This window comes from Molossus molossus, unplaced genomic scaffold (genome assembly GCF_014108415.1).
Source record: "Molossus molossus isolate mMolMol1 unplaced genomic scaffold, mMolMol1.p scaffold_m16_p_15, whole genome shotgun sequence".
Lineage (NCBI taxonomy): Eukaryota > Metazoa > Chordata > Mammalia > Chiroptera > Molossidae > Molossus > Molossus molossus.
In genome coordinates, this window is record NW_023425350.1 from 536,689 (window position 1) to 549,443 (window position 12,755).

The window sequence follows — 12,755 nt, forward strand, 5'->3', positions numbered from 1 at the left end:
GCAGGAACACACGCGGACGGGGGACGGCAGGTGCCCGTCCAGCTGAGCTGCCATCACATGCCGAAGTTCTGGCCTGACTGGGATGTGTCTAAGACAAATTAAAATCAAGGGCGCATGGAATGTGCTTGACTTTTTATATTTTAGTGGAGTTTCAGGTCTCGTTTTCCTGTGTTTGCCCAGACCTGGGCTCTGCCTGGGCAGCCCTCGCCCTCCCCTCAGAACACAGTGGCCGAGCAGAACCGGCCAACTGCTCAACGCGACAGACCCATCCTGACCCCTGGCCAACAGTGGTGGCCCAGGAGCACTGGGCGACGTCTCCAGCTGTCAGGAGCGGCATCTGCTCAATGCCCTGCAGCAAAGAATGATCCAACCGAGATGCCTGCAGCGCCAGGCGGAGCCCTGGTCTGGGGAGCGAGACACGGTCTTCAAGTGAGTGCCAAGGGTCCCAGAGTCCGAGGCTCAGTCCTTGCTGGAGGCCTGCTTGGTGCCTTTCATAGGCCTGTGCGCCTCAGACAGCTCCCAGCAGCTGGGGTGGGACTTGCAGGAGGATCTCGTGAACAAACCCTCCAGCCAGTCAGCGAGCATCCCCTGCTCTGACCACTGCTGTGAGAGTGAGGTCATTCGGGGCCACAGGGTGTAACCTCTGACCCGCTGACCCCCTCCTCTGGTGGGCTGGATGGGCAGCTGACAGTGCTGTCGTGTCCTAACGCCCTCTCTCTTCTGTGGGGAGTGGGCACTTGACGCAGAGGCTCGGCTGCTGTGCGCGGCCGTCCTAGTCTAGGCTGTGGGGAGAGGCTGGCTGGCAGCTCCCGTCGCCCAGCCATCTGTTGGCGGCGGCCCTGGTCCCAGGCTGGGTGGGCCTTCGTCCTGAAGCGTCCTGTCCTCACCTGGCACCGACATATTCCTCACGGAACATGGGAAGAAATCCCTGCACTGGCACAGAGCCAGACCCAGCCTGTGCAGACACTGCCCCCCAGGGCTCTTCGACCCGTCCCAGGACAGGCCTGGCACAGACGGACGTGGCTGCCACGTGGGCCGACAGCCAGCTGGTGTAGCCGGCATTTCTGTCTGTCGTCCCAGGAGGACGAAGCTGTCCGCTGTGGACGTGGAGGGACGGCCTCTCGGTGGCTGTGCCCCCACGGCCCTGCTCTCGGGAACCGTGCGGCCTGGGCTCTAGGCTGAAAAGCTAAGGTGCTGGGGGCCTGCCTCTCAGTGACTGTCCTCGGGGATCCATGCTCCTCCAGGGCCTTCTCTTTCTGGTCAGGACAGGTGCCGCCGGCTGACTCCAGAACTGCGGCAGCGGGCGGGTGGGCCCGCTGCAGGGAGAAGCCAGCCCGAGGGCTGGCGCCTGGCTTGGGACAGCGTGCTGTCCCAGCGGCCGGCAGGTGCAGCGCTGCCCTGTGTGCCCATTCACCAGTGGGCTGGCGCATGCCAAGGCTGTCAGCAATGTTCCGGGGCAGGAGGGCGGGAGAAAGGACGGTTTCCACAGGAGGACAGCCACATACCTTCGATGGGAAGCGTAGTTGCCCGTAATGTGCCCAGAGCCATCACAGCCAGGAGTGGGGCACCTACAATTAAAAACACAGATTGGGCAATTTACTTGAAAGAAAGAAAATCCCCTGAACACATTAACTTTCTTGTTTCTCCAGACAGCGAGCTCCCTTTAATGCTTACGTTCCCTACGTGAGAACTAGATATGCAGCTGCAGTCTCGTGGCTGGCGTGGACGTGGGTGCACCCACCACCACAGACACCAACCTGGGGCCACGTCTTCTTTCCAGCACAGTGACACTGCCCAGGGTCATGACTCCCAGTGACAACCTTGGACCCGCATCTCTAAGGCACCCTGGGCACGGGCTGCTCACTGCATCCCCTCTCCGCGTGTCCCGTGCCCCGCCCCTCCATGTCCTGGAGTCGGCTGCACCCGCGCACTGCAGAGCCGGCCATCACACCGGCCGCGCACAAAGCAAGCTTTCCTGTGAGCAGACGTGCACGGTGGTCTCAGCTCGCACGCAGCACGACCACGGCCCAGGACACTGACCCTCCACACCCCTGCCTACCTGGTCAACCCAGGTCCCAGGGTGGAGGCAACTGGACCAGACCATGGGGCTAGATCACGCTTTCAGACCATCAGGTAGGTTCAGTTTACCTTAAAGTCCTCATTAGTGTTTTACTGACTCGAGTAGAGTAGATGCCTCTCTTGGTCAACTGGGCCAAGGCAGCTGTGACACTCAGACCAGCTCCCCCACACCTGGGCTGCCTCTGCCACACCTTCCTGGCCAATGCTCTCCAGCTCTTAACTACCACACGCACTGCTCGGGGGGAGAACGCTGTTGAGAACAGTTTTCAACGATCCCCCTTCAAACACCTTCCTAAATACACCCTCTCAAGGACACGCAGATGGTCCTACAAGGACATCTTCACTCCAAGTCATTCCAGTTGCTTCTGCACCAGCCAGAAATGTGAACCCCGAGGACAAAATGAACATTTTAAGTACCTAATAGATGCAAACTGCTTCTAAGAGAGTCCACTGTGCTTTCCACTCAGGGCGTCTCCCTGGATGCTGGGCGTGGAGGCCAGGCCAGCAGACACCAGCTCCCAGACCGACGTCCTCACGGTTGAGCCTGGACTGTGTCCAACTGTGTGAACAGCATATTTGGACGCCTGGATGTACCCCAAGAGAGGTAACATGATTCTAGGTCTTGGGGTATGGGAACTGAGAGTCGCCAGATCATGTTAAAGGTTAAAGCTTACTCTGGGGCTTTGCTAGGGAGCATCAAGAGGAATGGGTGAACGGGGCCAACGAGGCTGCTGTGTGCACAGGGGGAGCCGGGATCTCACGGCAGGAGCCAGACTCCATGTATCAAGACAGCCAGAAGCCGGATGGCCGACCTGGCTTCCGCTAACGAGACAGCTGTTTGACCACAAGACTATTCTGTCAGGCGCTAAGTAATTATTTTCCACGTAATGACTGAAATGAGTTAAACAGCTGATTTCCTGATCACACCTCATGTGGAGACACCCAGACCCTCTCGTGGAGGAGCCTGAAACAGTGAGATCCTTCTGACAGAGGGTCACCTTCCTGCAACTTTCCATCTTGAAACTGTATCCAGAGACAGGAATGTTCCCCCGACCAATGATACATACTTGGCCTTTCACCAAAAATAAGAATAAAAAATAAAAAAGTCCTTAAACTCTTCCTAATTTAAACACTTTGTGCAAATTTATTTAAAATCCATTCATTTTAAGATGAGTATGAACTTTTCCACTTTCTGATGGGGGCAGGAGTTTAAGTTTCAGGTGAGGTATCACAACCAAGATCACACGCGGGAAAGTCCGACTTTGCTGATTATGAGCGAGTTTTCTGAAGCAGTCTGAGACTGAGCCCTTTACAAATGCATCCTGAGTGAGGAAAGACACAGGAGAATGTCCTCCATCACCATGAAAACAAGACACCAGTGTGGCTCATGTACAGGCTTTTGAGGTGCTGGGGGAAAGACATTCTTAGAAAGGGCCTCGCTTCCCTCTGAGGTTCGCTGCATCTCCAGGGTTTCAGGTAGGCGGATGGCCTGGGGAAACGCGAGCTGGGCTGTGGTTCGCCCCCTCTCCTGGGCTGACCCCAGCCTGCCCTAAGTGCGGGGGACGGGAGGAGGTGCTGGCGTCACCCGGGACTCGGCGGGTCCCTCTCCTCCTGCGCTGGCCAGTGTCCCTGACACGCCTCGTGGAGTTCCGGGGGTGCTCTGGGCCACACACTGCGGCGGGGCCTCTCCCAGCCCCTGCCCCTAGCAGCCCTGCCTGTCCGCTGTGTGGCTGGCTGTTCGAGGCTTCAAGGCTTCAAGGCTTCGGGGAGTTCCAGGCGGATTTCCCAGCTAAGAAATCTCAGCCTGCAAAGTACAACTTTCTGAAGTCAGTGAATGAGGAAGTGATCATTCTTCTAACAGAAGGGGTCTCTGCTTCTCAGGCGGAGCCAGCTCCGGGGCCCCCGGTAACGGGCCACCGTGAAGCCCACGAGCAGTTTCTGCTGTATCTCCCCAGCTAGAGCACATCTCTCCAGGAAGGGGGCGATGTGGGGCGGCCAGAACCCCCGGAGACAGAATCTGACCGTGGCAGCATGCACTGCACAGCTTGGGTTTGAAATGGCACAGGGGAGGCACTGGGTTTCTATGGAAACTCCCTGAGCAGCAGGCTCAGGCTCTGAGCTCTGAGCTCAGGAGGCCACAGGAAGGGCCCCGCCCCTCAGCTTCTCCTCACTGCCGGGGCATCAGCACAAGGGCATTGGGTCTATTTTCAGCCTCTACGGTTTGGGATGTAAGGGTGTGTCAGCTAAAACACTTGCTTCATGTGTCTTCTCTCTTCCACTCGAAAGGGCCTCTGGGTAAAGCGGCTGAGAAAGCAGATGGGTTATCTTAGCACCTGTCCTGGGCCCTCAGGGACACATTCAAGACAAAAACATGCGTGACCCTTGCCTTGTATGCGATCTTGCCTTTGCCCTGGGATGTAAGTAAAACAGAGAGAAAATAATGTGGGGTACCCTCTGTAATTATCTGGCTGGAAAAACTGGTCTTGTGTAGGCATTTAAGAATGGTGACGGAAAAATCATAATTAATAGTTTTAAATGTGTTTACATTTTGCAGTATCCAGACCAAATTAAAAAAAAGAATCAAGACCACTCACAAACTCGGGTTTCTGACTTGTGAGCCTGTCTTTCTCAGGCAGAAAGGAACAGGGTCTGCGCTGCTTCGGCAGATCTGAGACCTCAGAGACCCCCCGCCTCCCAGACGCCTCCTGCTCTGGGCTCTTCACTATTTGCCATCAGCACACAGGCTCTACGTGGACCACACGGGATCCTCTCTGATCAGCCCTGCACGGGGTCGTAAGATGCACTCACCATCGAAAAGAGCCTGCCACCTCTGCACTGAGCTACACAATCAGGGGGGCCTACAAAGCTGGCGACAGCACGAGACGACCGTGCTCTCCATCTGCAAACCGCAGCCTCGACGCAGGGTGGCAGCGATGCAGAGTCGCGCCTGCTCACTGAAGTCGCCTGCACTGCTGGTTCACGAGAACCTCCGTGGACCTCCTCCAGAATGGACCAGCCCCTGCAGCTCAGGGCTGACGGTGAGAACGTGAGGAAGTGAGGTGTCTGGGACGTGGAGCTACGTGTGCAGTCTGCACACAAAGGCTGGGATTCTGCCCTCACATTGGAGTTGCGACTGGACCCGTCCTCGCAGCCCAGTGGACCGCTGAGCCGACCCTCCGAGGTCGACTCATAACCTGCCCTGACTCTGAGCACAGTCACTGAAACAAACAAAACCGTCGCCAGATATTGGAGACGCTAAGCCGTCAGAGGGTGCGCGCCCAGCTATGGGGACCCACAGGGAACTCCGATAGGCTTTCGTTCCCTTCTTTCACGGCACCCTAGCAAGGGAGCTGAGCGAGTAAGACACAAACTGTGAAGAAACAGAGTTTTCCTCAACGCCCTCAATTTTCAAAGAAATCATCAAAGCATCACATTGAGCCTGGTCTGCAGTAGCAAATCCATCAGCGAATTAGAATGATTCAGGCCACACACATAAACCCTTTGCCCCATTTGTACAAAAAGTTCAATTCAAAACTTTTTCTTGTCTAAAGAGATGTAACTCCAGAAACAGATCTCTTTATTCAGAGTTTGCCGCATATCTAAGGAAACAATGAACACAGAGAACTGAAAGGTAAAATGGAACAATAACATATACTGATGTTTATGCGACACTTCTGCAATTTCCCCCCAAACAGAGAGAAACCAGGTCACTTCTGCCGTTTCTTAAACACATGGCCCAACTCTCAAGGACGGTCGAGATCTCGGGACTGTTTCCGTCTGAGAGGCGTTCCACACTCTCTCCGTCTCCAAACCCACCAGTGTGTGCTCCGAGCTTCTCCCACCTCCTGCCGTCCTTGAGCCTCCGGCGAGGATGGGCTGTCACCTGTGAGGCTGTGACTCCCCACGACTCGGAAAGCCTACGGATCTCAGCATGTGGCGCCAACCCCTGCTCCTGGTGGAACTTGGTGAAGACCTGCTTTCTGGTTATGTCAACAGGTAGACACAAACCACCTTTCTCTTTTGGCTCTAAGCACTTTCTTTTAAAATTACATGAAAACAAACACATGCTTGAACAAGAATTTTAAAAGTAAAACCATTAAAAAAATGTATCTTGGCGATTCAGGGGACATCTGGAATAGGTTAGGCCTCAGGTTACTAAAAGTGGAAGTGTCATTGTGCAGATAAAACTCGGAGTTGTGGTTCCAGGGATGGGCTGTGTGGTCACGGCAGGTGGACAAGGGCCAGCTGGCAGGTGGAGGGCTCTCTCGGTTCCAGCAGCCGTGACTGCTCACCAGGGCACAGTGCAAAGGCCGCTGGAGGGCGTCGCACACCGTTCAGACCCCTGCTAAGCAGGGTGTGAGCCAGTCCGTATACATTCTGACTTAGAGGCTACCATCAGCACTGGGTCACCTCTGCATGCACCCTGTGAACCACCTCTGCCTTCCCCTCCACTGGGCCCCAGGGTGCCCGGAGGGCGGATGCTGCCCTTGCTTGTGTCAGGCTGGGTGACCAGGGCTGCGAGCGGAGGCTGAGTCTGGGCTGCTCCCAGGTCCACACGGCCCAGGACCCTTGAGCAGCACAGTACTGTCCATGCTCCGTGTGGCTTCCTATTCTTCCGACCATGCAGCCTACAGCCGTGGTCCCCAAGTCACCCATGTGGGCCGTGCTGCCTCGCTGTCAGGAGGGAGCCTAACTCGGCCCTTGGTCGCCACACAACTGCCGCCCAACCGGCGCTGGGTGCATCAGGAGAGGCTCCTGTGCGGTGGGGCCACACGTACCTACACATGCTGAAGTCCCTCATTTACCAGGGCGTGTCCTTGGGAAACTGCTGCCGGAGCGCATGCGAGTCCAGCAGCAGCGGCGGCTAAGCCAGGGCTGGGGCCGCGGTCACAATGGGGCGTGGACTCGAGGACCCATGCAAAGAAAAATACAAAAGGTGACTGGTGCAGCGGACTCAGGCAACAGAACCCCCCTCTGACCTCCTGTCCTCACGCGGGGCCTGCGGGTGTTCCCCACGGCTGGAGCGTGGGCAGCCTCCCAGTTTGGCATGCAAGACCCCACACCCGGGGCTTGGGACCAGGGGAGGGACTCACCTTGAGCGGCTTAGGCTGAGCCCTAGGGCATTAGTGACACCTGCAGTGAGAAGCAGCTGCTAAGCACCTGTGTGCGTGCAGGCAGGGGTGCTGGGGGGCCGGGACAGGACCTAGCCGTGAGAAGGAGGGTGCACGAGTGCTCTCTGCCCCGAGCACAAGAAAGCATCTGTGACCAGGCCAGGGGTCCTGCTGGCAGGCCGTCAAACAGGGAACGGTGAGCCCTTCCTTGTGGAAGTTTGCTGACTGGGGTGGGAGGGGGAGCTCTCTGCAGACAGGTGGCTGACGAAGCCAATGTCTCAACACCAGGAACCAACTGGACTGCACTTGGGCAGAGCTGGGCCATCAACCAGCCTGTGGCCCCCACCACGTGGCCCCGCTCCAAGCTCGAAGGGCACAGCCCTGCTCTGCTCTTGGGAGCTGCAACGCTGTCCGCCCAGCAAGCCTGCCTGGGGCCACCTGGCTCGTGACCACAGGCTGTGGAGGCCACGGGGCTCAGCGACATCAGCCACTTCTCTGTCTGCGGATGGTTTACAGCTCCTCCTAAGTTAATCAAGAGCAGGCTGGTCTCTAAAGCTACCACAGGACGGACGGGCATCTCCCGTCAGCGGAAGCCTGCTGCTGCCTCCACGTCCGCCTTGTCTGTCTCCTGTCCATGCTCCCAGGTGCCGCCTGCAGAGTCTGGAGCACTGCTCCGCCTCGCAGCTCCCACTCTCTCAGGCGACAGGGCTCCGCCTGCGCCCGCGCGGCCCAGGACTCTCCAACTCCCACGCTGCGGGCCGCTCTGTCTTCTCCCTCCCTTCCCGCTCTGCCTCCTGCCCTCTCCTCTGGCTTCCAACTCCCTGGCTTCAAACGTTCTCTGTTCAGTTAATTTCTCCTCTGTCAGTCTCTCATTCAGCACTGTTCACGGTGGCCGAGGCCTGGAGACAACCTGGTGTCCTTCCACCGAGGGCGGATGAAGACATGGTCACACACCCCACAGACTCTCCTCAGCCCTGAGGGAGGACGAGACACGGCCGTCTGCGACAACATGGGGGGTCCTCAGAGTGTCCTGCCAAGGGACAGAAATCAGACGGAAAAGGGCAGGGACCAGGTGACTTCACTCACACGCAGCAATGCGTGAACAGACAAGACAGGCAGACACACACTCACAGACACAGACAACAGCATGGTGGCCGCAGGGGACCGGTGGGGGAGGGCGAGGAGGGGAGGGTCCGATATATGGAGACGGAGGAGACTTGACCTGGGTGGTGAGCACACAACCCGATGTATAGACGATGTACGGTAGAACTGTGCCCTTGAAACTTATACAATCTCACCAACCAATGTGACCCCAATAAATCTAATTAACATTATTTTAAAGTAGAAAAATAAAAACAGGAGTTCTGGACGTCCTCCCTTCTTCCTGTGACTGCTGTTTCTCGTCCTGACCTTGTTTTTCTGAGCCACGGGCTCAGCGTCTGCAGGTGAGGGCGCCGGCCCAGTGCATGGCAGCAGCACCCACTGGACTCTGCTTGGACAACCGCGTTGACCACCACTGACCCCCGCCCTGTAGGCTAACCATCAGGTCCCCCTCCTCAGGCAGGCTGACTGGTCTTAGACACAAGCTCTCTACTTGTCAACCCATGTGGACCCCGGTGCCACCCAGGGGGAGGAAATGTCAGAAGAGGCTCCTGTTTCTAGCAGTCAGACCTGCCCTGCCCTCGCTGTGATGGGGAGCAGGGAGAGGGGCGCCGGGGCGCCGGCCGTGTGCTGGTCCTGGCACAGTGTCTGTGCGCCTGCGGAGGAGGAGACTGTAGGGTTGCTGGGACCTGTGTCCGGGGCTCCCAGTAACATGCCTACCCAGCTGCGTGATCTGGGTGGGAGCCGGAGGCAGGAGCGACGCACGGCCTCCTCTGTGCCTCTCCCGGGCTGGACTCAGCGACCATCACCCCACCTCACAGAGGACACAGGCAGGACACCACATCCAAACCCCAGCTGTCAGATTGAGAGGTGATGGGTTAATGGCGGCCTGAACAGTGCCAGTGATGGGGTGCCCACAGAAACAGGGCAGGCTGACAACTGGACAGGGCAGTGCTTGTGGGGTGCAGCAGGAGGGTGGGCACCCAGGAGGGCAGAAGGGGTCCCTGTGGGGACACCGTGTTGTGAAGCCGGGGGGATCGTGCCTGTCTGGTTGTGAAGATCAAACACAACAGGGAAGGGGGAGGGACAGTTGGGACAATGAGACACTGTGAAGGGGTGAGGACGCCCCACAGATGACCTGGCAGACCACAGAGGCCGAGAGAGAAAGGGCCACTCAGGGCAGGCAGAGGGTAAGAGCAGAGAAGCAGGTGTGTCCTCGTCCCCCAAGACGAGTCACCGATGGAGAGAACGGTGGGTGTGTCCTCGCCCCCAAGATGAGTCACCGGTGAAAAGAAAGGAGGGAGTGTCCTCTCCCCATGCAAGTCACCGATGGAGAGATGGTGGGAGTGTCCTCACCCCCCGAGAGTCACTGATGGAGAGATGGTGGGAGCGTCCTCACCCCCCGAGAGTCACCGAGGGAGAGATGGTGGGAGCGTCCTCACCCCCCGAGAGTCACCGAGGGAGAGATGGTGGGAGTGTCCTCACCCCCCGAGAGTCACCGATGGAGAGACGGTGGGAGTGTCCTCACCCCCCCGAGAGTCACTGATGGAGAGATGGTGGGAGCGTCCTCACCCCCCGAGAGTCACCGAGGGAGAGATGGTGGGAGCGTCCTCACCCCCCGAGAGTCACCGAGGGAGAGACGGCGGGAGTGTCCTCACCCCCCGAGAGTCACCGATGGAGAGACGGCGGGAGCGTCCTCACCCCCCGAGAGTCACAGACGGAGAGACGGCGGGAGCGTCCTCACCCCCCGAGAGTCACAGACGGAGAGACGGCGGGAGTGTCCTCACCCCCGAGAGTCACCGATGGAGAGACGGCGGGAGTGTCCTCCCCCCGCTGAGTCACCGAGGGAGAGAACGCGGGAGTGTCCTCACAGCCCCCTATAGTCCCGGGAGAGACGGCGGGAGTGTCCTCACCCCCCGAGAGTCACCGATGGAGAGACGGCGGGAGTGTCCTCACCCCCCGAGAGTCACGAGGGAGAGACGGCGGGAGTGTCCTCACCCCCCGAGAGTCACCGAGGGAGAGACGGCGGGAGTGTCCTCACCCCCCGAGAGTCACCGAGGGAGAGACGGCGGGAGTGTCCTCACCCCCCGAGAGTCACCGAGGGAGAGACGGCGGGAGTGTCCTCACCCCCCAAGAGTCACAGACGGAGAGATGGCGGGAGCCAGTCCGCGAGCGTGTGGCAGTGGCAGGAAGATGCGCTCTGCGGGGCTCACAGTCATCTCAGGGCTGGACTGCGCCTCCTCCCGGGGGCTCGGTCTGAATGTGCCCAGTTCCGGCGTCACCCAGCAGGCAGGCGCCCTGTCCTCGGGGTCTTGCGACCTGCCCAGGGAGGAGGCGGGGCTTCGGAAGAGGACTCTGGGACCATGAGGCCAGGAAGGACCTCGAGCAGCAGGGCCGCGGCCGCCCTCCCAGAGCGGGTCTGAGGCCCCTGGAGCTGCCCCGCCTCGGTCATGCCCCCTTCAGCATCTTCAGGGTGCAGAGTGGACCTGAGTGACAGCTGAGTGGCTGGGGGGGGGAGTGAGGTGCCGCCCCACAGGCAGAGGCTCTGGCTACACTGCAGACTGAGTGTCATCACAGTCTCTGAGGTGGGCGTCAAGGTCACACGGGACACACCACCAGCTGTGGACACAACACGGAGCCCCTCCCCCAACGCCGTGACAGGCCTGCTCCCAGTGCCCCGTGGCGGCCTCCAGCCGCTGTGACGAGCAGGCCACTAGGAAAGCTGACCTCCGATCCGTGTGCCACAGACGCCCGAGGAGTCGCTCTGCTCGGCCGCATCTCTAAGGGAGAGGAACGGACAGAGTCCCCAACGTCTCCGCACTGCTCTGGGCGCAGCGACGGGGTGGGGAGCGCCCCTTCTCCCATCATTCTCATTGCGTGCAGCTGAGCTGATGGGTCAGGAATCAGAAGCAAGCATCCGACGTCGCTGAGAAATGAAGAGCGACAGAGGACACACATGGTCTGTGGCCCAGGTGTTTCAGGGTTCGGGGGGGAAGCGGCCAAGACCTGCGAGCAGAGCTCAGATTCCATGTGAAGCTGTCGTGCACGTCTGTGCAGGTTTAAACCCAACAGGCAAGTCTGTTGTACAAATGTTAAGACTGTGCCACACTAGACGAGAGAAAAGACATTTAGGAAAATGGAGCCCTTTTCTCTCTGGCTGTTGGAGCTGCTGGAGTCAGCTCCGACTTGAGGTGCTGGCTGGCCGTCCTTCCTCCTGACCTCCCCACCTCCCCGCCTCCCCGCCTCCCCACCTCATCTCCTCTGGACCCCTTGCCCGGCCCACGCAGCCATCGCGGCTGGCTCCCGCCCGTCTTCTCCCAGACCTGGTTCTTTCCTAACAAAGGCTCCCCGCACTGTCCCTGGCGCCAAGTGCACGCTGTGTGCACACCCGTTCACCTCCAGGAGAACCATCAGGGGGGCATGCGGCACTGTCCCTGGCGCCAGGTGCACGCTGTGTGCACACCCGTTCACCTCCAGGAGAACCATCAGGGGGGCCATGCGGCACTGTCCCTGGAGCCAGGTGCACGCTGTGTGCACACCCGTTCACCTCCAGGAGAACCGTCGGGCCACGTGGCCTCCCTGTGGACTGGAACTGGAGTGGCCAAGCACCAGGGGCAGGTCACCAGCTGCGGGGCCAGGCAGGGGCCGGGGCGTGGACGCCCCTGCTCAGCACAGTCCTCTGCTCCAACTCCGAGAGCGGGGACCAAGGCAGCCACCCGGCAGCACTGTGAGGGGAGACTCCCCTCCGACGCCCACATCTTTCTCACAGCGCATTTCCAAAGCCCACAGGATTTTAAACACTCTTGGGCACTCAGGGAGTCCTCACTAATGCCGTTGAAATATTCTGACTAGATTTTAAAATAATTTCCCAAAGCAAACAAGTAATGGACACATTCCAAATACTGCCAACAAAACAATAAACAAAAATTTAAATTATTCCCCCAAAACCTCACTCCATTTGCAACTCTGGGGAATTAAAGCCCGGGACTGGTATTTTCTACGGCAAAAATTCTTGTCCTTATATGAACAGAAGAAGCAGAAATACCTTAAAGAGAGGCTGAAGGCGCCTTCGTCTATATGGAGAGACCGCAATCAAGTCCCCGTGGGGTCATTCGGACAGTGAGGTGGGAACCAACCCAACAGCCCGCTTTGGAAAGGCAGGCTGGGTCAGAAGGGCAAAGTTAGGGTCAGTTAAGTTCCCAAGGGCAGGTTCCGAGCTGAGTGCGAGCCAGGCACCACCGTGGTGCCCATCCCACAGCAGGGGACACACAGGCCTTCCTGCGGGTCTTGAGGGAGCCCTGACCCCACACATGCGAGCCCAGCTAAGTTGTAGGACTAAGCTGGAGACATCACACATTTAATTTAAAGTGAACAAAAACAAAGAGCCCAGCAAGTAGACCTAGACCGCCCCGGGAGTCAAGCCCTGCAGCAGAATGTGTGCTTAGAGCCAGTCGGCGTAAGCAC

At 58.7% G+C, this 12,755-nt stretch overlaps 1 protein-coding gene across 1 annotated transcript in view; it reads right to left on the reverse strand.

The window, feature by feature from the left end:
- The window catches only part of MYT1L (myelin transcription factor 1 like), a 149,619-nt gene that overhangs the window by 19,640 nt on the left and 117,224 nt on the right, over window positions 1-12,755 (reverse strand). Inside the window, exon 17 of the mRNA XM_036262841.1 lies at window positions 1,506-1,568. Within this exon, the coding sequence (XP_036118734.1) occupies window positions 1,506-1,568 (63 nt within the window). The remainder of the gene's footprint in view (window positions 1-1,505; window positions 1,569-12,755) is intronic.